Below are 26,781 nucleotides of genomic sequence, written 5' to 3'. Positions count from 1 at the left end.
AATGCCATCTTATCTTTTAGTGCTTTCACAGGCAATCTTTTTTAAAAAAACAATATGTGCAGGAGAATCAGTGAGGCAAAATTAATAGCTCATCCTTTCTCCCACCCATTTGTGTCGGGTCTACTTAGACTACAAGTGCAGTCACGTACTGGCTCTTACTCTTTGTACAGTTCCTAGCACAACAGGGTCCCAATTTAAGCTGAACCTCTAGAAATTACTGTCGCGCAAAGGATAGTACAGGTGACTCCATACGTTACTTTTTCACATGTGCATGAATAGGGACAAAAGAGAGAGAAAATGAAATGTTAGTTGAAGAAGCAAAACAGAAAGTCTCCCCCCACCCCAAATCCTAGGGGAAATGCCACCTCCTGAACTGCAACACATTTTTACTTTGCTTTTGAAATCCTTTCTATAGCCCCTAAAGGGGAAAAAAAAACAGCAAGACAATGTTAAACCTCCTTCCCCTGATTATTTTTCAGTCGGATCTCTCACCTGAAGTTCCTTCTCATTTGGTAGGCTGTTCCTATTGCTCCCATTTCTTGTAATAGCTTATGAATTTACTATTATGGTTAATTGTAATTAGAGTGTCTATTATGACAGTAAACTTATACCCTGTAATCTTTTTTTTCTGCTTTGTAGAAAGCTTTGTATTGTCAAAAGTTTTGCTTTTGTTTCTCTTGAAAAGTACCATATCTAGAAGTGATTTACTAAAGCAATAATTAGAGAGAAAAATAGCTTTAGGCAGTGTTTGACTTGCAATACTTTTTGGAGGGGATGGATTTTGGCAGATGTGGAATACTCTCCCTATATGTGAAATGATCCCTTTCTGGGTTTGTTAAAAATACTGCTTTTAGGGAGGCTTTTATGGGTTTTTAATAACCATGTTAATTATACACTGTTCCTTTCTCTTGTGGTTTTTTTTTTCTGGTTTTTTTAAGCTGAAACAGTAGAAGAAAAGCCAGCAGACTCCTTGCAAGATTTGTACAAAGCCTTGGAGCAGGCCAGTCTGTCGCCTTTAGGAGAATACCGGATTTCCTCCAAACTGGAGTACAAGAAGTTTTTTATAAAAAGATGTAGCGATCCAGTAGTCAATGAAAAACTGCACCAACTGCGAATTCTGAAAAGCACTTTAAAGGTGAGATAATAGAGGCTGGGGAAATCCCACCAAAGAGTCAATCTTATAATATTATATTCAAAGATTAACTGTACTCAGCTGGAGGGCAGTCTGAATCTTGTGTGTGAAAAGAACGAAAGAGAGACATGGGAAAATGCTGTTCTCAAAGCCAAGGGAAAGTGTCTTGGGGGCGGGGAGAAATCCATTTTATTTCTCAATAGATACAATCTCTGTGAGCTCCTCCCCTATCTAGTTAAACATGGTTTGATCTGAAGTGTTCAGAAGAGGTATTAATCCCCCTTTTTTCCCAAGACATTTTTATATACCAAGATAAACATGCTATATCATTACCAGAGAGTAAGCTTCATTAAAGTCAATGGTTTGGAAAGTGGCCATTTTATTTACAATGTTGCTGCTCTATGATTACTAAGCTTGTCTAGAAAATAATTGAACATTTGTTTTCTGCCTGAAGATGGTACAAAGATTTATGACATAAATGGCCGTAATGATACACACAAATATTGTAATAATGGCCCTACATTTAAAACAGTGCAATTGTATTTTGAAGTTTTAAGCACCTTTCTAGCCCTTTCATCATCACAAAGTTATCACAAATCAGCAAAGAGTCCTGTGGCACCTTACAGACTAACAGACGTATTGGAGCATGAGCTTTCGTGGGTGTATACCCACTTCGTCAGATGCACTAACACTAACCCCTCTGACACCCAAAGTTATCACAGTGTATGCTGTTCCAGATTATAATACCTGGGATATTCCTTTAAAGCACAGTAAGCAATAGATACTCTTATACTGGATCTTCCTTGAGGCCTAGTTATCTATATTAAATTTAACTTAGTACATTTTAAGCCACTAGATACTAAATACATTGGCCTTTGGTAGCAGCTTTTGTCTCAGAGTGCTTTACATACATTAATGAATTAAGTCTTCCAATCCCCTGAGAGGCACTTAAACGGTACTATTTCCATTCTATACGGCCCTGATCCTGCAGAGACTTACACAGAGGCTTAACTTTACTCACTGTGAGTGTCGTCCCATTGAAGGGAATAGCACTACTCAGAGTATGTAAGGTTAAACATATACATAACACTTTGCAGAATCGGGACCGAGAGGGGGAAAGTAAGGCTTTCAAGTGGCTTTCCCAAAGTGTCTCACAGGAAGTCTGAGAAAGTGCCGGAAACAGAACCAAGCTTTTTCTACTTCCTGTCCTGTGCCTTAATCACAAGACTGTCCTTCCTCCTGGAACGTGCAAGCTCACTGACTAGTAGTAAGGAGGTACAGAATACCCATGATTTATTAATACAGCACCTGGGAAGCACAGTGTGGTAGTATGATCACAGGTCTGGAAAGCAGGAGTACCTATGTTCTAATCTCAGCTTTGCCTTAGTTTGCCTATCTCCAAAATGAATATGTGACTGCTCTGGGGAACATTAATAAGCTATTGTTTGCAAAGCACTCTGAACATGAAGATCACTTTATACATGTTAATAATAATTTAAATGCACTACTTCTTGGTACCAGACTCTTCCAAGTGTATCAGGTCAAAGACAGAACTGGCTGTTTTTTTTTAACTACATCCATCACCCTCACCAAAATGGATGAAAGGTTTAGCATATGTATACAGTTATCATGGAACAGATAAATTAGCTGTGGGGACCATGAGGCTTCCTGTAGGAATAAACAGTACAGGAGAAGTTGTTGATGAACAGATCACTACTATAGGGAAGGCCTCGTGCTGTAAACCTCAGTGATAATTGTATTGTTAAGGCTTGATTCTGTTGCATCCAGCTGCCCTTGGTTGCAGTAGAGTGGAGTGACTGCAAGGGAGCCTGCTCTGATCTACACCTGCTGGCTATGACCCCTCAAGAGATCTTCACCAGCCAGGGATTGTTAAGAGCATAGCACAGAGCAGCCACACACCTTCTCCACCCATGTGCACCTCAGACAGCAGGGGAATAGGGTACAAGTGGGCTATTCTGGCTCTAAACTTGCGAGGGAGATCCAGCTAGGTTCTGGCCTCTATAGGTATGTATACACTGCAGCTGGGAGGTGTGATTCCCAGAGCCAGTAGACAGACTCATGCTAGCTCAGCTCCACCTAGCATGCTAAATATAGCAGTGTGGATGTTGTGGCTTAGTCTAGCTGCTCAAGCCCAAGCCTGCCTATCCCCCAGGATCTGAACTCAGGCAGCTAGACTGAGCCACCAGCAGTGGTGCAAGGTCTACATTGCTATCTTTAGCAGGCTTGCTCGTCACAAGCCTGTCTACCCATGCTGCGAATCAGTGTAGACATATCCTTTACAGTGGGAGGAAGTTGCACTGGGCCAGAGTATTGGCCTACTAGGTGCAGTTATGATCTTTAATGAAGACCAGTTATCTAATTAAAACATCCTTGAGGGGAAGGGATAGATAGCTCAGTGGTTTGTGCATTGGCCTGCTAAACCCAGGATTGTGAGTTCAGCCCTTGAGGAGGCCACTTAGGGATCTGGGGCAAAATTAGTACTTAGTCCTGCTAGTGAGGGCGGGGGGCTGGACTCAATGACCTTTCAGGGTCTCTTCGAGCTCTGTGAGATAGGTACATCTCCATATATTATTTATTAATTTTTCACATCATGCTCAGATGTCATGGTGAGGAGCACAGTTGAAAAGCCTCCCTATACTGATTGATGTCAGGCCATCTGTTTGCATCCCACACACTAACGCAGTGTTCCTTATGAAATCAAGAAAAGTCACAGATGGCACTTTACAGTATGAAACATTTTCTTAGAAACTAAAGCAGCTAACAGTAAATAGCAAGGGTTTTGTTTTTACATAACAGATCAAGGAGTAATAAGAAGGGAAGCTCTGCAACCCAAGTGATGTCCAACACCCTGACCCATGTATGACATTTTTAAATAGACCCCAAGAGGCTTAAAATCAATGGCTCACTATGCCTCCCTCTTTCTAATGCCTTTGTGGCTTCCATGTGCTTGCCCTTTTGTTAAGTTGCTCATCATTTATATGAGATACTCTTGCTAGTAATTTATCGCTCTCTGTTCTTTTTTCTTTTGCAGGCCAGAGAAGGAGAGGTAGCCATTATAGATAAGGTTCTCGATAATCCAGATTTGACATCTAAAGACTTTCAAGAATGGAAACAAATGTACCTTGATCTCTTCTTGGATATTTGTCAAAACAGTAACCCAAGGGACCCTGTAAATGGCTCTTCTGAAGTAGATGCACTTATAGCGTCTTTAGCACACACCCATTCATACATTGAAACGCATGTATAAGTATCTTCTTTTTTGTCCAATTTGCTACATTCCAATCCTTTACTCAGTGCAAAAGTAGTTTTTCTATCAATATGTGGGAGGTCTGGTAAATTATATTTTAATGTTACTAAGCTCTGTTAAGTAAACACTTACATGGTCCATGATCCCATTATCTTTAATGGGAATTTGTATATTTTTATGCTACCAATGCTTAGCTTGTGTTTAGCTTGTGCAAAACAAATGAACATGGTTTTTAATAAATAAAAATATATTTAAAAAAGTAAATTTTGGAAGATGGCGAGCTTCAAAATGAAAGCTCTAGAGGATCAAGGTTTTGTGACTGAAGGTCAGTTGATCTCTTCAAAAATATAATTTTATACTATATAATTCCAGTGTTGCATTACATTTTTGGAGTTCAGGTATTATTTTGATTATGTGAAAAATAAAACATTTTTTTATATTTAATGAAAAACTCTAGGAATTTTCTTAAGTGACAGACAACAAGGTAAAGCACTGATTATCACTGAGTTTTGATGAAAACAGACAAGAATTAGATAAAGAAATAAGGACAAACAAAAAAAATCACTGACACACGTTCAAGTATCAAAAGTTCAGGTATTAACGATCACATGCTTTTTAAAGCTGGTTTGTAAGAGACCTATAGTACAGGTTTATCATCAGTGCAAATGAGTTTCTTTTGTTTGTTTGTATTTTTAATTGAGACCAAATTGTATGTTATCCCCCCTTAATTTTATCGTTGATTCTTTATTATTATAAATGTGATTGCTTTCGCACTGATGGTATCAGGTTCATGTGCAGCTTTTTGCAATGATAGCAATCAGACTTCGATCATGCTTGTTAAGGATGTTTAACTCCTCTAAAAAAGGTAGCTAAAGAAAAGGATTCTAACTTACTGCTTTCAATCTGAAACACTTTGTCAACTCCCACATGGCAGAGAGGGAGTAAATAGGATTTTTCAGCTAATCTCCTACTTGTTTCCTAACCTGTTAAATTCAACATTTTGTATGCAGGAAAAATGTGATATTAACAAGGTCAAGAATATAATCTGAAAAACTAGTGACAACTAAAAAGCCTCTGTTTTGCTTTTGAAGAGGAAAGGATGTCTCCAGCTTCTGTTGAGTTCACAAACCAATGAAAATGGTTTGAACTTACGTAAGATTTCAGCTACATGTGAAACAACCCAGAGAACAGGAGTGAAGCATTTACTTAGACTTGTGCACATGCCTTGGAATGGGCATGAAGGAGGAAGATCCTGAATCGTGTACAGTATTTATCCTTTACCAGCTTATTGTTTATGAAAAGTGAACAGAGCATGACAAAACATTTGTGCTGCTTTTTAATATTTTGCTGCAGAAATTAAGAGTCATGACATGGTTTGATAATACTCATGGCAAATGGAAAAGCACCCATTAGTAGTCCTTACCATGTGTTGTTCACTGAACCAGCTTTAGATTATTGCCTGTACAGCTCAGTGAATGTACTTAAACTTTAAGAGCTCGGATACTTACTGGTAGTTATCTTTCCTGTTGGGATGAAGGCAAGAAAGGAGGAGTGTCTCTCTGTTTATTTGTTCTCAGATTTTTTTAATTGCATTTTGGATTGCAAATGTTTTGCAGATTTTGCACAATTGTACAGAGGCGTGGCCTTTCTGCAGCCCATTTGAAATAATTTTAATTCAAGTCAACATGGCTGATGAATCATGTATTAATGTTTGTATGGAATTCTGAATCCAATGTAATATTTGTATCATTTAGAAGAATCTGTTGGTATAAACTGGACATTTATTTACTGCATGGGTACTGACTTGTATATTAAATTTGTGAGGTTTTGTATATTTCTCATAACAAAAAAATGCTTGACCTGAAATGAATTGTACTATTGTTCCAAGCATTTACACTCTTGTTATTGTTTTACTGGACCAAAAGTAAATATATTCATATAAAATTCTTTATATCTGATGGACGTATATGCACATCACGTAGCTGATTCTTTGTTGAAACTAAGGCAGTTAAGACAATAGATTCGTTGCTATGCAACAGCTATTCTGCCTGCACTTTACTTTAGAAAAGTCAGCTTGAATGCTGTAAAAGGTGAAAATTAAACATTACAATTTAAGATAGTCTAGCATGAAAGAGAGGAGAACATTTATCCCATTCGTTGTGCTGCCTTCTCTTAATAGAATACTAAGTGCTCTTGGACAGATATATTTTTACTGTATTAACTTTCAGGCTAGAAAGGGAACAGTGCAAGATGAACTAAAATAAATTTAGCTTTTAAATGAATATGAAATTTGTTCTGAGTAAATTAAATCTTTAATCACACTCTGGAATCTAGTCACATAACTACATTTTACAGTGCCTTAAAATGTCCTCCCAACCCATTCCGTATTACCCTGTCAGCATTGCCAACGTGAAGTGAGGCAATTGCTTTCTCTGAAATAGCCAGACATTTAATACAGAATTTCAAAAGAGTCAAGTTAACTTTCTTTTCTTCTTAGTCCTTGATAAAAGTCAAGCTTTTATTACTTCATTTCCCTCTCATGTATTGGCTCAATAGTTAAAAAGAATTTCACCATCATCTTGATCGTCATCTGGCAGGACACAGTATGCAGGATGTACTCACTTAAGCAGCTGGATATAGCAACTATTGTTGCATGTTCCACTGTACCTTATAATAATTATATTCATTCAGAACAGGCTGCCTCAGTTAATGTGTGGTTTTGATACAGCAAATATGTACCGTGCCAGTACAGAGCACACTTGAAAGCCCCACCCTGGAGGGCATGCCATAACAAAAGCTATTTCACAGAAAGGTCGCTTTCCCTCTCGGTTCAGTTCCTGTATCAAACAATCAATGGTTTAATATATAACCATAATTAAAGCTACATTTTATCCAATCCCTCTTCTCCATGCAGTAATTTCTTGCTGATTAGCTAAGGCATGCTCACTTAGCTATTTACTCAAATAATACCATCCTCTAAATGTTACTTATTAAAGCTATTACAGGCAAGAATTTTCTGATCTTTATATATTACCCTTTCATTTTGCTTAGCCATAGTATAAAATTCAATACCACTTACCATCTGGGGAAATTACCTTTAATTAAAAAAAATAGAGATTACATTTTTAACCCTTGCAAAATCTGACTTTAGACAGCTATTAAATGCTTCCAAGGAAGTACAGCATTGGAATTCCTCGACATCATCCTTTCAGGATGTGCTACTTGACATGTCTGCCCTTGGCAAAACCTGCCTTCAGCTATACAAGTCACAGCACATTTTTCCCATGCTGGTGCCTGATTTCCTGTCCATACGCTCTGTGTGGGGTGTTTACTAAAGCAAAACCTCAACTCTGTTACATTTAGTGCAGTTGCAATTGTCTGTTTTCCTGTGGGGCTGCCCTGCTGTCCTGTTCTTCAGCCATTGGAAGCGTTGACTCAGAAGTTTGGCTCCACTATTATTGGATGTCCTTAGTTTCCGCCAATTCTGAGAGTTGTAGCACGGCACACTGCAATCCATACCAAGGGAAGGGAAGTTTGCAAATCTCTTCCCAGCAGTCATTATCTATATCATAACCCACCACATCTTGGGTTGGCACCTCCTGGGAGTTTTGCCATTTCTTTCCCCCAATGAGAAGTGCCGTTTCCTCTACCACAGCCAGACCATAGCAAAATCGGTCATAGACCAATGGCCTTAAGCGAGTCCACTGGTTTGGGGCAGGGTCATACCTTTCTATTTCAGAGAATGGTTCATACAGTCCTAAAAATGTGAAGATGGCCTCTCTGATCGTTGCCATCTGGTGTCCAAATCGAGCAATGCTCATGGAGGCTTGCTTTCTCCACTGTCCTTCTAAGCTGCTCAAAGAGAACACATCCTTACTTGTGTTGGTTTGATCTGTGTATTTGCCACCTGAGATGTAGATTGTGTTCTTGCAAACTGTACTGGCATGGCCATGCATCTTGCATGGCAATTCTGTAACCTTTGTCCATCTGTCTCTGCTAATGTTGTAGACTTCAACAGATGAATGCAGTGATCCGGTCTTGTCTCTTCCACCAATTGCAAAGATCTTGTTGTCTAGGATGCAACAAGAAAATTGGCATCTCTTTTCAAGCATTTCTGTGATTTGAGTCCACTTGTTAAATCTTGGGTCATAACGATGGACCTTGTTTGTAACTGACAAGCTGGTGCTTTTCATGTCACTTTGCAAATCTGCTGTTTCCCCACCCAGCACATACAGGTAGTTTCCAATCACACACGTGCAGTGATTCTGTACTCTGTCCTGCACCTGCGTTAGAGTTCTCCATTTGTGATTGTAAACATCAAAGGCCATCACATCGCTGACCAGTCCCTCATTGGAAGTCCCTCCTCCTAGCAGGATAATGCGCGTTTGCTGGTTTCTCAGGGTGCTATACTTATCCTGCAGGATGGGCTGTTTAAAAACTAGCGAATGGTAGTTTATTGCTTTTATGATCAAGCATTTAATAGGTGTCGTGAGAGACACTTCTGACTGAGTGTAGACTTTTCTCAGATCTTCCACTGGGATGAGACCAAATCTTATATGTTCTAATAGGTTGCTTTTGTGAATCAACCTGGATTTATCATGCTTCAGCCAGATGAGCACTAGATTCAGGAGGCAGGATTCGTTCACCATAGGGACGTCAGGGGATTCTACCACTGCCATCAACGATCTGAAGTTCAGTAAGAGCAGCTCCATGAAATGCAAATCCAAAAGTTTCCAGAGATTACTGATGATGTATTTTTCTGTCGCTGACAAAGCGTCTGGAAGATAGAACTTGGTGGCAATGTTGGCAGAAAAACAGCAGTTTTCCAGGGTCAGGTTGTTAACCAAGTACTGATTGCACAGGCCAATAGCCTCAGTCACTTGCAAGTAACTGGCAGCTTCCAGGGTGTCCTCCAGATTCTCAAAAGAAAGGGGCAACCAGGAGGTATAAATGAAATCCAGGACATGCTGGAGACCAGTAGGTGAGATGACTTGTAGATGAATGACACTGGCTTTGGATTCTTTTGTGTAGCTTTTGAACATAGCTCTGAAATAATCACTGGAGCAGGCCAGCAGGGACTTGTGTGCAGGAAACTCATTTTCCTTCACCTTCAGTAAAATATCGCACATCAAGCCTTCGGCTCTAAGCATTTGGTACTGGGAGAGCACAGTACTGCAGTGCGCTTTGCAATAGGCCAGGAAGTAACTCATAGTGCATAATACGATGCTTTAAGCTAATTTATTAAAATTAATATGCAACAACCAATTAGAACGGTTGCACAAATCAACTTGTAGGTCCCTTTGTAAGAATGCCCATCAGAGCCTCCATCTATTCAAGAAAAGCCCAACCAAGAAAATTAGGCCCTCCCAGCCTAGCGGGCTACCTTAGTACATTTGCAGTGAATTAAACGCATTCATTCAATGAGAAAACAGCTGAATCTAGTATCAGCCTTGGAATGCTTACTTTTCTTGCTTCCATTTCATGCAGAAGGATGGAAAGTCCACAGCTGCAGGGAGCTACTGCTTGGCTGGCCATCATGTGACAGATGTGGGAGCTAGATGACAGTCTTTACACATGGAATTTTGCGTCGGCTCAGACGTCTCTCACGCTTCTTCTTTCTCTGCAGGCTAATCAAAGAGCTCGTCTGCTGCTGACAGTGCATGGCGTTGAGCAGAAACAGATGAGGGGGGCAAGTGATGAGGAGAACGTTTGCCGTTGCTTTTTCTGTCTGAGCCTTGTTTGTATTTCAAACTTAGATAAGTTTAGATCTCAGTGACCGTGGGACAACAGACCACGTTTGGTGATCTGCTCTCACTATGTTAGGAAATCTGGGCGGAAGATCAAATCAGCACCCAGGGAGTAGAGCAAAGAGGATTTCTGAGCATATAAATCTTGTGCCTGGAGGCAGAAAGAGAGGCAAAATTCCATGATTAGTCACTGGTTTAATTTGACATGCATTTCTGAGCCCTTTGGTTTAAATGGTATCACCATAACTCACACCTACCAGAATAGAATGCAAACACAAGCTCCGTGTCATAGCTGTCCAAGAGTTGAACTGAGCGGGGGGTGGGGAGAAGGATAGGGAGGGGAAAGAATCTAGTAGTTTTATGAACAGCCTGAGCCAAAGCATCTGTCATTGAATGACCTGAATGGGAATCACGAGAGTAACACATTTGTATAAAGTGGTGACAAAAATAGATCCCATGTTATGTCATAGTAAACTGAACTCTGTTTATAGAGGAGAGAGAATTGACATCTGTCACCAGCTAGAAACAAATCCCTGAACTTCTGTGGATAGTCCATAGCTGACTATATTAGCTTTTCCACTTTGAGTTTGTTCTAATTAAGTACAAATAAAGGAGGATTATCTGATTTCTCACCTACTCCTTCTGGGATCTAATTCCCACCAGGGAAAGGAGGTGTGGATGGGCTACATATCTTGGTCTCTTGAGGCTTTAGCTTGCTTTGAGTAGCCCTGGGTGCAGGCTCTGAAATACGGTGATCTGACAACAGTCTGGAGTCTCCTTTTGACACCCCTCCTTCCAAACACTCAAGACTTGCAAAGTGACAGAGTTGATAAAATGCTAGAGCATCCTGCTGCATAGTGGACCAACAGACTCTGGGGCAAGGGCAAAGTCCTGCAGTTGTCCTTTGCTGTCATCCACAGGTAAAGCTTCTCAGCATTCGAGTGGCTACATAATATAATTTTTATTTGTCCTCTGTACACTGGTAGAATTTCACAGCTGATTGGACTGTTTCTTCTAGGAGGGTTTGTTTTCACAGTGTTACTTTACTGCTAAGAAAAACCTCAGTAATAGGGATGAAGATGATTACCAGCTGCAGTCGATAATACAGAGGCTGAATGACTTGATCATGCATCAGAATTATACAGTGTGTCCTACTGACTTTTTTTTAAAACGTGCATGTTCATTGCTATAGCATTTTAGAAATGATTTTTCTGCATAGACCCACTTTCTGTTTATATTAGAGACCATAAATCATGGTCTTATTGAAATAATAATCTGTGCAGCTAAATAGATGAAACTAACACAGACTGGTCAGTGGATGAGAAAGAGACATTTTTTCTTATATAAGCTTCCTGCATCCCTGGGAGGAAATTTTAAAACATTTAAGATGAAATTAAGCAATATTCCCTGATTTAGGTCAAGCAATTTGATTGGCCTGTTCCCTCTCTTTTTTGCACCACCTAAAGATGAAATGATTCACCAGTGCCACCAAACTTGTGCAGTCAGTCACCCTGTGGGTTCAGAGTGGATGTTAAATGCTACATTCCTCATTGTCATGGTGACACTTCCTTTGCTTTTGTTTTGTACATGATGTAGATGATACAAGGGTGCAATCAGACCCAGGCTGCTTAAAAGACTCTCAAAACTGTAGCTGATCCATTCTGTCACTGTAACCAAGAAAGCAGATGTGACTGCAGCTGAACAAAATGGGGCATCTCTATACACAAAAGCTGCACTGGTTTAACTCCAATCAGTAACTGAGGCTTGGTCTACAGACAGGGTTGCACCAGCTTAACTATCAGGGTAATGTTAACCTACTTAGTTAAACCAGTACAGCTTTCTGTGTTGACACTCTGATGTTAATGCACGCTGGCTTATATTGGTTTACCCTACATTTTTAAAGTATACGGGTAGTAGTACCTACTGCAAATATATAGTGTAAATGATAGATGTAGGCTAAACTGCTGTACGCCAATTTTAAACTGATGTGTCCACACACACAGTTGTTCTGATTTAACTAAATCTGTTTAACATCATCCCTACAACTGGTGTAACTGCGTATAGACAAACTCTGACTTAAGCTGAATTGATACATGCCTGTTGTAAATTTATTGAAGTGTGTCCACATGGGTTTAATTAAATTGATTTAAAACCAATTTCAGCTAAACTGTTGCAATAGTTGCATGCAGAGCAGCCCTAAGTTATGCCCGTGTAAATTTGAAGTGAATGAGAGCAGAATCTGGTTCATTTTAATGGCCACAAGTAGAAATACTTGTCTGGGGCATTTATTTGTCTGACTGGTCATTTAATTAATTACAGAAAGACCTCAACATTGCGGTGGTTTATTTTTATAACGAGGAGTTGAAATAAAATTAAATCTTTCCTTGAGTCCCTCTTCAAAGTGTGGTGTTGTAAGAGCAATACCATCATGCCAAACTGTAAAGTTTTTTGGTTGAATATAATGAGAGGTTATAATATTTTTAATTTCAAAGTAAGGAACTTTTCTCACTGGTTGGTTGGCAGATCAAACCCATTGCTTTTACCTGAATCACTAGATAGCCTTTAAAGTTAGGTTAAAATTGGTTTCCCAAGTAAATTATATGTAATTGAACTATCAAACTTTTTTTGAAACTATATGCATCAATTAGATTTAGTGAAGCTACTTGACAGAGACTTTTAGCATATTTTCTATCTAAAATGGAGATGGTCTAGAATAAAACCTCACAGTTATATGGAAGTACCAAAAAGCCTTCATTACCTTGGAAATGCCAGATGAGAATGAGTCATACAAAACAGATAAGAATGGGTTGTGTAAAACTTTTGGGCTTTCACTTTTGCAATTATTTTTTTCCATTGAAAAGCTGGGAAATATCATACATTGCAAAGCTGTGTCCAATGTCATCAAATAGCTTTAACAGACTACAAGTTAGCAAATATTTCTGTTACCTTTATAAATGTTTCCATTATTTTTTAAGGAAAGGGCACAGAAAAGAGAAAAAATAGTGTACAAAGTTACACAATTAAAACTGGGATCATCAGTGATAAGTAGTTCACAGTAAAACAGGCATTACAAGGAGATGCCATGGGCAGGATTTTACCTACAAAATGTTACATGTGGTGGGCATTACACTGACACTACAAAGAGATTAGAAGGGAAAATATGCTGATTTTTGAGCTGCACACCCGTGACATCATCACTTTAAGCAAATTTCTTTTAGTTGCTGGTCCAGCTTGTGAAGTTATTTCTCATATTCTTCTCCCTCCTCTTCTCTCTTTCAGGTATTCTTTTGTTTGTCCCCCAGGAAGACACATTTAATTAGCATGATTATTGCTCGCTCAATGGATTAAATATGTGTTTCTCACTGAATAAAAAGCAGATTGGGAAAGTTTTTAAACAGGGTTTACATGTAAGAGTGATTGCTGTGGGATGGGCATGTCAATATTTGGACTGTTGCTACCACATGAGCTACTAAAGATAATGAGGACAAGCAGATAGAAAATAATGTGTAGAATACTTGATAGAGACCTATTACAATTTGCTCCTTGGAGCACCAGGAATTGAGAGGTGGTGGTTATGCTGGGGCTTTCTCCCAGGAGCTCAACCAGGGAAAGTTTTCCTTTGTGATCTGGTGCCCAGAGCTGCCTCATGCCCCCAGGATGCCCAAGAGTTGCTCTGAATCAGTATGCCCCCTGACCATCCCCCTCTCCAGCCAATGCTACCCACTTTGGAGGCTGTGCTGGGGTTCTAGCAGGGGGATGGGGGAACTGCAGGCTTCAGGTGGGTGTTCCAGCATCAAGGGTCACCTGGGTCTGGCCAGCTTCTGGGCTGAATCAGACAGAATGGGAGCTTTGCAACTGACTTAGCAGAAACCAGATAGAGCCCTAAATTAAAACTACTTCACTGATTGTCCACTTGTGATTAGAAAGCAGGAATGCCGTGCTACCACAGAGCAATCATGCACAGACAACTAACCTGACAATTCTGCTCCCTGGGCTAGAACATGTAGGGTGGCCAGATGTCCCAATTTTATACAGACAGTCCCGATTTTGGGGTCTTTTTCTTATATAGGCTCCTATTACCCCCCACCCCCATCCCAATTTTTCACATTTGCTGTCTGGTCACCCTAAGAACATGTGGCACTATTCAGTCTTGTTACTGGGCTAGGCTTCTCCCCAGTTCCAAAGTACAGTGCTGTCACATACCCACTCTTGTTCAAGGAGGTTTGTTGTCTTCAAACAAGCAAGTAAACAGAGTGAAAACTGTCTTTTAACTTGATTCTGTTTCCTCAGGGTTCAGGGCCACCCCTCCTAGGTATCTCTGTCACTCCTGCTGCTGGCAGCTTCCCAGTTTTAGTCAACTTGGCTGCTTCCCTGAGCATCTGGCCCCTTGCTCCAGGGACCCATCACCAGCCTTTGCTCCCTTCCACTGTGGATCTCTCCCACAGCTGCCCATTTGCAGCACTTTATGGCTCAGGTACAGCCCAGCCCTCTCTAATAGCTTGGTTGGACTCACCTGCTCTGGTCCAGGGTGCTGGCCTCAGTCTGTCACTGGGGACCAGCTACCCTTGACAAGCCTCTAGTAGCTTGCTAAAGTACAGCACCAGTTGGCTTTGGGATGCACATATGATCCACAATGCTGGGGTGGCCTATGTGATGAGGTTACTTCCAATTTAACCTCCTATTGCTTTTGTATGGACAGAAAAGAGAGGGCAAGGAACTCCCAATGCCCTGAGACCACAGAGGAAAGAACACAAATGATGGTTTCCTCTATCAAAAAAGTGATTCAGGTAGTGCTAACAATATTTACAGAGTGCATTGGACACGGTGGAGGTCTCTCTGAGATCAAGATGTGTTTAATATCAGATAGCTAGAATTAAATCCTCTCCAGCTCCCCTAATTCAAAATCATTCCAGCACTCCCTACGCCACAGAATTTTTCCTTCAGAAAAATGAGGCAGTGGCATAATGCAATGTTATTAAACAGACTGAATCTGTTACCATGATCCGAACTCACAACTGCTGACATGGAAATGGAAGTTTTTAAGAATTCCTGGAGTTACATACATACATCATCATCTTCACGTTGCTCTTCAAATCCATAACAAAAGCTTAGTTGCCCTGGGAGTGAGTAGTGAAGGGAGAATGCACAGCTGTGCCGTACATATTAATTTACAAACACACATGCAGGTTTGAATAATTTTAGGCAATGATGTCACTGGTAAGGAAATCGAACATAATTTTATAGACTGGGTGAAACCCAGCTGAAATGAACGGTGGAGACGCTTGCGAGGAAGAATGAATGATGTGCAAGGCAATTCTCACAAGTAAAGAGATTATTTTTTTAATGATGCATGACGAAATAAGATTAGGCTTGATTGTGGCAAAGGCACTCATGATGTGCATTGTATACAGGGCCAGCCTGCATGCGTTCGTTGCCAAGTGCATGGCTAGCAATCCTCACTGATAGTTCGACAAGCACAAACCAGAGATTAGAAACAGTTTGTATGGATAACTGGGTCAGAGACTTGGTCCTGGAGGCTTGGCTCACCTGGAAAGTAGCCAGACATTGTCCCTCTGCACAGGGAGCGGACAGTCACTATCTCCCACAATTGGGGGAAAGAATCTTTTTTGCTTAATGTTTACTTTCTGTTTTTGATTGTGACAGATACAGCACTTTCCTGCAATATCCTTAACAGACCATATGATATTAAATGCATATATTATTGTGGGCTGGGATTGTATGTAACCTCTCTAGGCGGGAGATGTGACAGATGTGAGACCTGGAAGTTCAGAAGGCTATATTGACAACAAGCTAGACAAATACGGACTTTTGGGACAGTAAGTGTTAAGCGGATTTCCTGGGGAATCCCTAGAGAGAAGTTCATGCAAATTCCACGACTGCTGTTATGCAAAAACCCAGCCTTTTGAAGTTATGCACAAGGCAGCAGGAGGTGACCACCTCACTCCTGGTGTGATCCAGATGGGAAATTTGCATAGGCTCACCCTGCTTGCAAAGGTGAATCAAACCTATTTTTCTTCAGTAGGAACGAGATCACGTCCTGAGAAATTACTGTCACATCTCAGGGCAACTGCACCTGTATTTCCCCTCAGTGGCTCAACTCAGGCTTTCACCTTTCTAGGCTGTAGACCCACCCCTCTCTCCTCTTTGACTGGGGTATTTCCAGGCTGAACAGTACCCTGCATTGACTGTGTTGTTCCCAGCAAAAGATAGTGTGCCTCAAAAAGCCTGCTTGCTTCTCCTCTTGGAAATGGTTCACAGTGTAATTACCAACCATTATAAATTACCACACAGCACTTCCTATGCAAGCCTTTGCATTCCTTACCTAAAAGGACTACAGTGAAAACATACTAAAAATAATAAAAGAGCCTACACACATGCTAATAAGCTTACAAGATACCACCCCAACTGTCTCCAACATGGGCTTTGGCAGGAGAGCCCTTCAAAATCCCCAGAGGAGTCTCTTTTGCATCACAAGTTCATAACAGCCTTAGCTCAGAACTAGCACCCAGTCTTATGGGCCTCAGTAAGAACACAGGCGCAGCCATACTTGGTCAGACCAATGGACTATCTAGCCCAGGATTCCTGTCTTCTGACTGTAGCCAGTACCGGGTGCTTCAGAGGAAATGAAGAGAACAGGGCAATATTGAGTAAGTCATCCTGTGTCATCCAGTCCCAGCTTCTTGCAGGTGGCATTTAGGAACAGCTGGAGCATGGGGTTGCATCCCCGACCATCTTGGCTAACAGCCATTGATGGACCTAACCTCCATTAACTTATCTCATTCTGTTTTAAATCCAGTTTTACATTTGCCTTTACAACATCCCTTGGCAATGCCTTGCTTTGCCGACCTGATCAATTTTAGCTGGTTTGGGTTACAATTCACTTTAGTCTTGAACCCAGGGGTAATGAAATGTTGCCACTCTAATTGTATGACTGCAGGGCAGCAGAACTGTTCTTAATATGCCCTAACTGAGGGGGTCTCCTTAATTTACCTCACTTGCTGAGCAGAGTACAGCTGCCAAATCCAAGTGAAAGGGGTGAGGGCAGATGTTTCTGTCTGGTGGTGTGAACTCTGATTAAAGAGGCCTAGATACCATTGGCCCCTTGAAGAGTCCTTGTTTCTGTTCAGTGATCACTAAAGCTGTAGTCACCAATGAGCAGGTCTGGGAGGCTGGACCATTGACCTGGCATAGGGACAGTGTGGCAGCAAAAGACAACGCGGAGGGGGCAGCAGCAATGAGGTGTCCACTACCCAGTGAAATCACTAAGCTCTGGGCCAAGTGGTGGAACCTCAGAACACAGCACTGCAGCTTTCAGCAAAGGCAGCAGCAACAGCGGCGGAGATTACAAAAGCAGCAAGCAGCAGTGAGCAGCAGAGGCATTGTTTGCCCCCTTTCTTCCCCCCATTTAGGGGTGGGAGGTAAACCCACGTGGATGCATGCCTGAATTCTGGGACTTCACTGACTTTGAATAAGCAACTGTGAGTGGTGTGCAGCAGAGGGAAAGGTGAGTGGAGGAACACTCATTCGTCAGACTTTCGCTCCATGAGGTGGGATATTGAGGCAAGGGACTGCTGCCCAAGATACCACGGGGTGAGTGTTTATGATTTGTATACTTTTGAATCATTGTTGAGATGTTTTCCCAGATTAATGTGGTGTTCCCTGCCCCTTTTTATACACAAACTCAGTGCTTGTGACTGGGGAAACATTGCCTCTTAGAGACACCTAGGGGTAGTGTTTAGTTTTCCCAGATTTCTGAGTGGGGACAGGGGGCTTGAACCAGTTTGGTTTTGTATTGTTAAAAGGAACCCCTAGACCTGGGCCTTGCTTCTGCTGACACCACCTGGAAGTAGGGTTACATTAGGAATCCTTATCAAATGTGAGATGCATTATTTATCTCCCTGCTCTCACTATTCTCCCCTAGCTCTCGTCCCAGGCAAATATTGCCTTGCTAATCAAGAGCAACAATTCACTTAAAGCAGTTCAAAGGGTCGTGTAGTCACTTATTTAAACTTAAACAGCCTTATTTTGGGTTAGCTCAAGTTGGTTAGGAATTGACTTAAACTAAATCAAGTGAATCACTCTTAAACTGAAACAAGTATGACCACTGGTTTAGCCCCGTGGGTTTAAAATCACACCCTAAGGGTATATCTACACTTAAAACACTATCACCACTGTAGTGCTTCAGTGTAGACATTACCTGTGCCAATGGGAGTAGTTCTCCTGTCAGCACAAGTAATCCACCTCTCCAAGAGACAGAAGCTAGGTCAATGGAAGAATTCTTTCATCGACCTAGCGCTGTCTACACGAGGACTTGTGTCAGTTTAACTGTGCCATTCAGGAATGTGGATTTTTCACAACCCCTGAGCAACGTCATTGTGACAACCTAGTTTTCTAGTATAGACCAGGCCTAAGTTAAACCATTGCAGGCAAGGCCTAACAGTGCAAAGTGTGTCTTTCTGCTTCTGTGCAGTTGCTGGGCAATGTTTCAATTTTGCCAAAGCAGGGCAAAGGCCACTGCTTTTGTTAGGCCTTTCCTCACACCACAGGGACAAAATGGCAGACAAGCAGGGGAAAGCAAACGGCAGAATGCCCTGCTAACGTGCAAACTCGCTGTGAAAGCAAGGCCATACTCAAAATACCTGAAAACTAACTAGCTTTCATCAGGGGCGGCTCCAGGCCCCAGCACGCCAAGCGCATGCTTGGGGCAGCAAGCCATGGGGGGGCGCTCTGCCGGTCGCCACCAAGGTAGCAGGCAGGTGCCTTCGGAGGGTTGCCTGCGGAGGGTCCACTGGTCCCGCGGCTCTGGTGGACCTCCCGCAGGCATGCCTGCAGCGGGTCCGCTGGTCCCGCGGCTTCAGCAGACCCTCCGTGCTTGGGGCGGCAAAATGTCTAGAGCTGCCCCTGGCTTTCATTAGCTGTTAAGGCTGCCTGGTCTGCTCCTGAGTCTGCAGCTGACCCATCTTCTGAGGGCTCCTGTTCATCCTCAGCAGAGCACATTGACTTGCTCTCCATTAAACTGATGGCTGTTGAACTCTCTGGACCCCCTTCAGCCTCTTCAAGCTAGCACACAGTTGGATTTGGCATGGATTCTCTCTTAAGTATTAATAATCCTTTTGTCAGCAAGAAAGTGGGTTGGTATTCTTCAGCAGGACGCCATGCCCTTTCCTGACATTTCAGAGCCTTCTGTGAGAAGTCAGTTAGGTCTAATTCCTCCCTTTCCTCATCCTATTCACCCCATGGGACAGAGAGACAGCACACAACCTGTCTGCTGGTTTTATGATGTTCCAAGAACCCCTGATGCAGGTGGTAATCATCAGCATCTATTGCTACTGGGGTTTTTGCCCCCTTCTCGCCCCTGCAATATGAGAGAGGTGGAGCTAGATGAAGATTTCAGCCAATGGAGGTACTGTACAACAGTGAAAAGCTGGTGTAAGGAGGATCAGAATCAAGCCCAATGTGTCTGCCTTAGATAGCTTACAGACTAAATTAAGGCTTAACATCACAAGGAATGGTATCATTAGTCTAGTAGGGAGGAAGAGAGAGCACTGGAGACAATAATAAGATCATGCAGTTGCTTTGGCTGGTACTGTGAGCATTTTGACAGTCAAGCAATTTTTCTTGATGATACTGTTACTAAAGGGGGGAAGACCATGGTTTTTCAACCCTTGAGCCTCACAGCCTGTGAAATGTAGATCTCCCTCACCTCTTAGTAAGAGGAATAAAAATTAACAAAATTATGTTTCCTCTGACCAGGTCTTTAATCTGCACAATGGAAAGTAAGGAAATAATTTTGTACTTTCAATCTATGTCACTATTAGTGGAGTTTCACTGCATCTTAGTTCATTGTAAGGGGGTTCCACTGAGTAAGCTAAATCAAACACTGTAGAGAATGATTACAATAAGTTTGTTCTCCCCCACATCACAACACCACAAAAGAAACCCTGTGTCTTTTCTAGGGATAGGTAATTACATCTTCTTGTGAATAAAGAAGGAAACATTAAGATCCAGCTATAGCCCTGCAAATCTGTGGATATCCACTTTATATCCACGGACCATGTTTTTGGATTGGATGCAGATACAAAATTTGTATCCACACAGGACTCTAGATCCATCAGGTGGCTTGAAATGACCATTTCTGTGGCTTTCCTCTGCTCCATTCTTCTACCAAATAGCAATATTTGAAAAGTAGTAGTTGAAGGATTTAAACAGATCTTGTATCCTGGACCTGAACCTTATGTTAGAGGGTAGTGCCAGTGGTTGTGAAATTGGCAATGGAAAGGTACAGACAGAAATGAAATATTTATGCCACTCACTGCCTATCCTCCCAGAATGTGTCAGTCTGCCTTTGACTAAGATAAGGCGCAATATCTGTTCAACATTTGATACATCATCTTTCAGGGGTTTATATTATGCATTTTCAGGGGAATGCAGTAGCTCTTAATCTGAGTTAGTTCTTTCCCCACATTATTCAAGAAATACCTGAATGCTCAGAGTTTCCTAATATTGGGGCCTAACCTTAGTCTGTTGATTTCATTGGCGCTACATTGATTTATGCCAGCTGAGGATCTGGTCTAGTATCTTTTAGAACTGTATAGAGTAACTTGGGTAGATGGAGGTCAGCGACGCGCTTCTGGGGAAGTGAACAGCATGGAATCTTAGAGGGGCTGCAACACTTGGACTGGCATTTGGAATTTGGAGCCTCTGGAATTTGAAGTTATCTGATGTGACTTCCTTTCAATCTTTTCCTCCCTCCAATTGGGAAAGCACCCCAACTTCTCCCCCAATTCTCCCTTTCTGTTTGGAATAGGTTTGTCTTGCCATCCTCCTTGGGGTTTTATACTGCCACCCATCACTGGAGTATCTGAGCTCCTTCCACATAAAATCAATAGCTACAGTGAAGTCCTTAGTGTCTCTGGTTCTTCTCCTTTTCACGGTCAAACATCTGCATGGAGTAGAGGTTTTGGTTTAGGTTGTTTTTTTAAAAAAATATTAATTTCCTCCTTTTTTTGATTGGTTGAGGTTTACAGGTAGAAAGGGGTGGCAGTATAGTGAGTGTCATTCCTATTAAGAAAGGCTTTTTCAAAGAGGAAAGTTTTGCTGCATTTCCTAAAACTGGTCAGACGGTGATGATAGAATCACAGAATTGTATAACTGGAAGGGACCTCGAAAGGACATCTAGTTAGTCCCCTGTACTCATGGCAGGACTAAGTATTATCTAGACCAGGCCTGCACAACTCATAAAGCGGTGAGGGCCATATTACTCCAAAGAAAACAGCTGAGGCCGAAACCCCCTGGCCCCCACCAAAACACCACCCCCCAGCACTGCGCAGCCCCCTGAAACACACCCCCAGCCCCAGCGCCACCCGCCCCATGGAAACAAACCCTCCTTCCCCAGTGCCGCCCCACTGAAACAGAGGTATTGAACCTTGGTAATATGTTATAGCGGGCCCCTAAGGTATAATTAAGGTAAAAGAAAAATGTCTTTTTGCTAGAAAAAGAATAAGATCTTCCCCCAACTTTGTAATCAGTTGCCCTGTTGAATGAATGAGGTGTGAAAGAGGAAGGCATGGAAGGTAGGCACCTCCAGACAGCTGCCTGGATGGGGATGGGAGCCAGACCAAGGACAATCAAACTTGTCAAGTGGGCTGACTAGAGAAGAGCAGACATATTGATGGACTAGGGGGTTAGACACAAGTACCTTCCTTTGGGAACACCCTCTTTGCAGCATTGGGACAACCCCCAACCCGGAGAAAAGCAGCAAAAAGGACCAATTTTTATGAGGAACAAGATCAATAGAACAGGTCAGCCACCGATTCACAACTCAGCTCCTCACCCTCCAGCAAGTATAAATCCCCCTGCCACTGCCCACCCAGCTCATCATCTCCCCCCAACCCCTGGCTTGCCTCCTCACCCCCGCTCGCCTCCTCAGCCCCCATCCCCTTCCGACAGCTCGCCTGCCCCCCCCCGCCACTGCCTGCCCGCTCACTCACTTCCTCAGCCACCGGCTCACCTGCCTCCCTGCCACTGCCTGCCTGCTCGCCTCCTCAGCCCCCCACCCTCGCGGCTCACCTACTCACCCCCTGCCACCCACTCGGCTCCTTAGCCCCACCCACCTCCGCTGCCACCACCACCGCCACCACTGGCTCACCTGCCTTGTCCACCGCCAGCTCTAATGCTCCCCCCGCCACTAGCTCACCTGCTTGCCCACTGCTCACCTCTTACCTTCTGCCACTGCCCCCGCCCCCTGCTGCTGGCTCACCCTTACTCCTCCGCCTTACTTCCTCCGGCAATTTATTCCAGTGCTAAACCACCCTTACAGTTAGGAAGTTTTTCCCAATGTGCAACCTAACCTGCCCCATTGCTTCTTGTCCCATCCTCAGAGGTTAATAAGAACAATTTTTCTCTCTCCTCCTTGTAAGAACCTTTTATGTACTTGAAAACTGTTATCATGACCCCTCTCAGTCTTCCCTTCTCCAGACTAAACATACCTAATTTTCTGACTCTTCCCTCATAGGTCATGTTTTCTCGTCCTTTAATCTTTTTTGTTACTCTTCTCTGGACTCTCTCCAATTTGTCCACATCTTTCCTGAAATGTGGTACCCAGAACTGGACACAATACTCCAGTTGAGGCCTAATCAGCGAGGAGTAGAATGGAATAATTACTTCTTGTGTCTCTTGCTAATACATTGCAGAACGATGTTTGCTTTTTTGCAACAGTGTTACACCGTTGACTCATATTTAGCTTATGATCCACTTTGACCCCCAGATCCCTTTCTGCAGTACTCCTTCATAGGCAGTCATTTCCCATTTTGTATGTGTACACTTGATTGTTCTTTCCTAAGTGGAGAGTACTTTGCGTTTGTCCTTATTGAATTTCATCCTATTTACTTCAGGCCATTTCTCCAGTTTGTCCAGATCATTGTGAATTGTAATAGTATCTTCCAAAGCACTAACAACCCATCCCAGCTTGATATCACCAACAAACTTTATAAGTGTACGCTCAGTGCTATTATCTAAATCATTGATGAAAATATTGAACAGAACTGGACCCAGGACTGATCCCTGTGGGACCCCACTTGATATGCCCTTCCAGCTTGATTGTGAACCACTGATAACTACTCTCTGGGAATGGTTTTCCAAGCATTTATGCACCCACCTTAAAATAGTTCCATGTAGGCTACATTTCCCTAGTTTGTTTATGAGATGATCATGAAACATAGTATCAAAAGCCTTACTAAAGTCAAGATATACCACATCTATTGCTTCCTCCTTATCCACAAGGCTTCTAATACTGTCAAAGAAAGCTTGACAAATCTATGCTGACTGTTACTTATCACTTTATTATCTTATAGGTGTCTGCAGATGAATTGATTATTTGCTCCATTATCTTTCTGGGTACTGAAATTAAGCTAACTGGTCTGTAATTTCCCGGTTTGTCCTTCTTCTTCTTTTTTTATAGATTTGCCCTCTTCCAATCCTCTGGAATCTCTCCTGACTTCCTTGACTTTCCAAAGATAATCAATAATGGCTCAGCTATCTCCTCAGTTAGCTCCTTGAGTATTCTAGGATGTATTTTATCAGGCCCTGGCAACTTGAAGACCTCTAAATTGTCTAGGTAATTTTTAACTTGTTCTTTCCCTATTTTAGCCTCAGATACTACATGATTTTCACTGGTGTTCACTATGTTAGACATCCAATAGCTACTAAACTTTTTGGTGCTTGATGCTATCTCAAGTATAGCAGTCAAACAGGGGCCTGAGGCTTCATACCACTTTGCCAAAGTGGGGGGTTCTGTGGAAGATGAACACAATGTTTTGGCAAGTTCTTTGAAGCATTTCCCCTTTCTGACAAGCATCATTTCAGTCTTGCCGGGGTTCAGCTTGAGACAGCTGCTATTCTTCCAAGAATTGATTTTTTTGGTCATTTGGCTCTAATGGCTTAAGCAGGACATGGTTACTTGTATGAAACCTCTGCACCCCGGTAAATTTTACCTCAGAGAAAATAATCTCTTTTTAAGCCTTTCTTTCTAAAATATAATATGTGGAAATGGTAGGATTCATATTCAGTTTTTTCATATTCATATTTTCCTTTGATTTTTTCCGCTTCCTTTTTGACACTCCCCTCCCTATATATATTTTCCCTGAAATGCTGTGTGTGAATTTGTGTATTAATTACAATGTTAGTATAGGTCTCAAATCAGGAAAGCTCTCAAGCATATGCTTAACATTAAGTATGTGCTTAAGTCCTACTGATGTGCTTAAATGCTTTCCTGAAGAGGGAGACTTTCCTAAATTGGAGTCTTAAATAGGACAAACCTGGTTTGCATACTGAAATTTGGTGCTTTTGAGACACCACAGTTGCCCTGTTTTGAAAATTTGCCCAGCATGTCAGTAATTTGAAAAGGCACAGAACAAAGGGATGAGTGTATGTCTATTGCCTCTGTTCACAGGAAGAGTGATAGAAAATTCATTGCCTAACATCATTGCTGTTTAAAGAGCTACTCCCTGGGGATCTCTCAGCTTCAGCATTTTTGCTGAGATCAATATATAAGAATGCATGTTTAAGAATTCATGGCTACAGTATAAAAATATATTTCAACAGTGCTGAGGTTAGAATATTTTTTGCTGCCTGCACATAAAAGGAAAATAGGTTAAGTGGTGTTTTGTTCTCTTTGTTGAAAGCTTAAGAATATAAACATTCCTGTTCTTGATGTTAGTAGTTTGCATTCTTGAAGGCCAATTGCTTTCATTTCTCTTCTGTGCTAGTGAGAGACTACGGAAAATTCCAGGTGATCCGGTAAATAAGCAGGAGCTAAAAGGCCAGATTCTCATCCCCCCGTACCATCCCTTTGGCTATGCCTACACTTCAGGCTGGAGTTGCAATTCCCAAACCCTTGCTAGCTCTGAACCAGCTAGCACTTTAAAAATATAGAGTATAGCCCCTACAGAGTAAGTAGTGGTGGGAGGGGCTAGCCAGCCTGAATACATACTGTGATAGACCCAGGCCAGTGGGGTACAGGTGTCTGGTAGAAGGCAAATATCTTGGCCACTGGATGAACAATTTTCTGTTCCCTGAATGACCAAGGGCTGCTCTAGAGCAATCAGGAATCTGCTAGAACCAATTAAGACAGGCAAGCTGATTAAGACACCTGGAGCCAACTAAGAACTTATTAGAATCAATTATGGCAGACAGGCTTATCAGTACACCTGGTTTAAAAAGGCCCTCCCAGCCTTAACAGCTAATGAAAGCCAGGGGCAGCTCTAGACATTTTGCCGCCCCAAGCATGGAAGGGTGTGTGCAAGGAGTGCTGCTGGAGGATGGAGGAGTACAAGTGTGATCAGGAGGAAGATCCTGTGGTGAGGATAAAGAAGGTGCAGGGGGGAGGCCACGGGGAAGTAGCACAGGGAGTTGTAGCTGTAGCTGTCACACAGCTGATTCAGGAGACATTGTAGACAGCTGCTATCCACAGGGCCCTAGGCTGGAACCTGGTGTACCGATTGGTTCCCCCCATCCATCCAACTCCTGATTGGTCACAGGAGGAGCTGACCTGGTCTGTGAGAAACAACAGAGACTGTGGGGACTGTTCTCTATTTCCCCCATGCTGGCCAGTGATAAGGTTAGCTGAGTGAATGGCAGGTTTGAGTCTCTAGCAGAAGTGGCCAAGCTGAGGGCTGCTAAGAACCTCTGAGGAAAGCAAGTCCACCAAAAAGCGCAGGACCCACCAAGTCAGAGGAAGAACTTTGTCACAGTACCTAGTGACTTGGATGGGATCATATTTGGGGCAGCTACCCTCTGCTGCTGCTCAGACTGCTGCTGCTACTTTTCTATTTTTAGTGCACTTGTTTAAATAGAAGGAAGGTAGGAAATCACCCCTCCAGCTGGAAGTGTAGATGTACACTTTGGCACAGCTTGAGTGCAGCAAAGGGGCTGGATTCTGGCCACAGCTCCCTAGCATTGCCACTGACTAATTGGGTTATATCGAACAACTTACTTCCCTTCTCTATTTTTCCCTTTGTAAAATTAACATAAGATCACCAACCTGCCTCAGAAAAACAAGCAGTGAATTACTGTAAAAGCAGCAAAGAATCCTGTGGCACCTTATAGACCAACAGACGTTTTGGAGCATGAGCTTTTGTGGGTGAATACCCACTTCGTCAGATGCATGTCATCTGACGAAGTGGGTATTCACCCACGAAAGCTCATGCTCCAAAACGTCTGTTGGTCTATAAGGTGCCACAGGATTCTTTGCTGCTTTTACAGTAATTCACTGCTTGTTTTTCTGAGGCAGGTTGGTGATCTTATGTTAATCTTTGCTGCTTTCACAGATCCAGACTAACACGGCTACCCCTCTGATACTTGAATTACTGTAAACATCCCTTGAGATCTTCAGATGAGGGCTTAATCCTGGTAGTAACTCCTGTAACCAAGTAACTCCTGAGGGGGGTGGGGTATTCCAAAATCCCATTGAGGTCTCAGAAAAACAAGGGCAGTGGGAACAAGGGCACTTAGCTCCTGCAGAAGGTTCTGGGAGCTTTGCTGGATCAAGCCCTACCAGTGTAAATTCTTTATTATTATCATTAAGTAGGTGCTCTAACTGCTAGACCATGAGCACC

General features: G+C 42.4%; 2 protein-coding genes and 1 long non-coding RNA gene across 5 annotated transcripts in view; 1 reads left to right on the top strand and 2 right to left on the bottom strand.

The window, feature by feature from the left end:
• Positions 1 to 6,636, top strand: part of CNKSR2 (connector enhancer of kinase suppressor of Ras 2) — a 368,568-nt gene extending 361,932 nt beyond the window's left edge. For all 3 annotated transcript variants that reach the window (XM_050936490.1, XM_050936489.1, XM_050936488.1), the window contains 2 exons: positions 939 to 1,135; positions 4,185 to 6,636. In XM_050936490.1, the coding sequence (XP_050792447.1) occupies positions 939 to 1,135; positions 4,185 to 4,400 (413 nt within the window). In that variant the 3' untranslated portion in view covers positions 4,401 to 6,636. The remainder of the gene's footprint in view (positions 1 to 938; positions 1,136 to 4,184) is intronic.
• LOC127043067 (uncharacterized) overlaps positions 1 to 10,251 on the bottom strand; it is a 39,466-nt gene extending 29,215 nt beyond the window's left edge. The window contains exon 1 of the long non-coding RNA XR_007772135.1: positions 9,864 to 10,251. This is a non-coding gene — a long non-coding RNA (uncharacterized LOC127043067). The remainder of the gene's footprint in view (positions 1 to 9,863) is intronic.
• Positions 6,743 to 9,682, bottom strand: KLHL34 (kelch like family member 34). Its single transcript, XM_050936586.1, has one exon. It carries the CDS (start codon positions 9,608 to 9,610, stop codon positions 7,856 to 7,858), a length of 1,755 nt encoding a protein of 584 aa, XP_050792543.1. The 5' UTR covers positions 9,611 to 9,682; the 3' UTR covers positions 6,743 to 7,855.
• Positions 10,252 to 26,781: the final 16,530 nt, after the last annotated feature.

This window comes from Gopherus flavomarginatus, chromosome 1 (genome assembly GCF_025201925.1).
Source record: "Gopherus flavomarginatus isolate rGopFla2 chromosome 1, rGopFla2.mat.asm, whole genome shotgun sequence".
NCBI classification, from domain to species: domain Eukaryota; kingdom Metazoa; phylum Chordata; order Testudines; family Testudinidae; genus Gopherus; species Gopherus flavomarginatus.
Note: the sequence above shows the minus strand (reverse complement) of the source record. Positions and strands in the feature narration are given on the sequence as shown.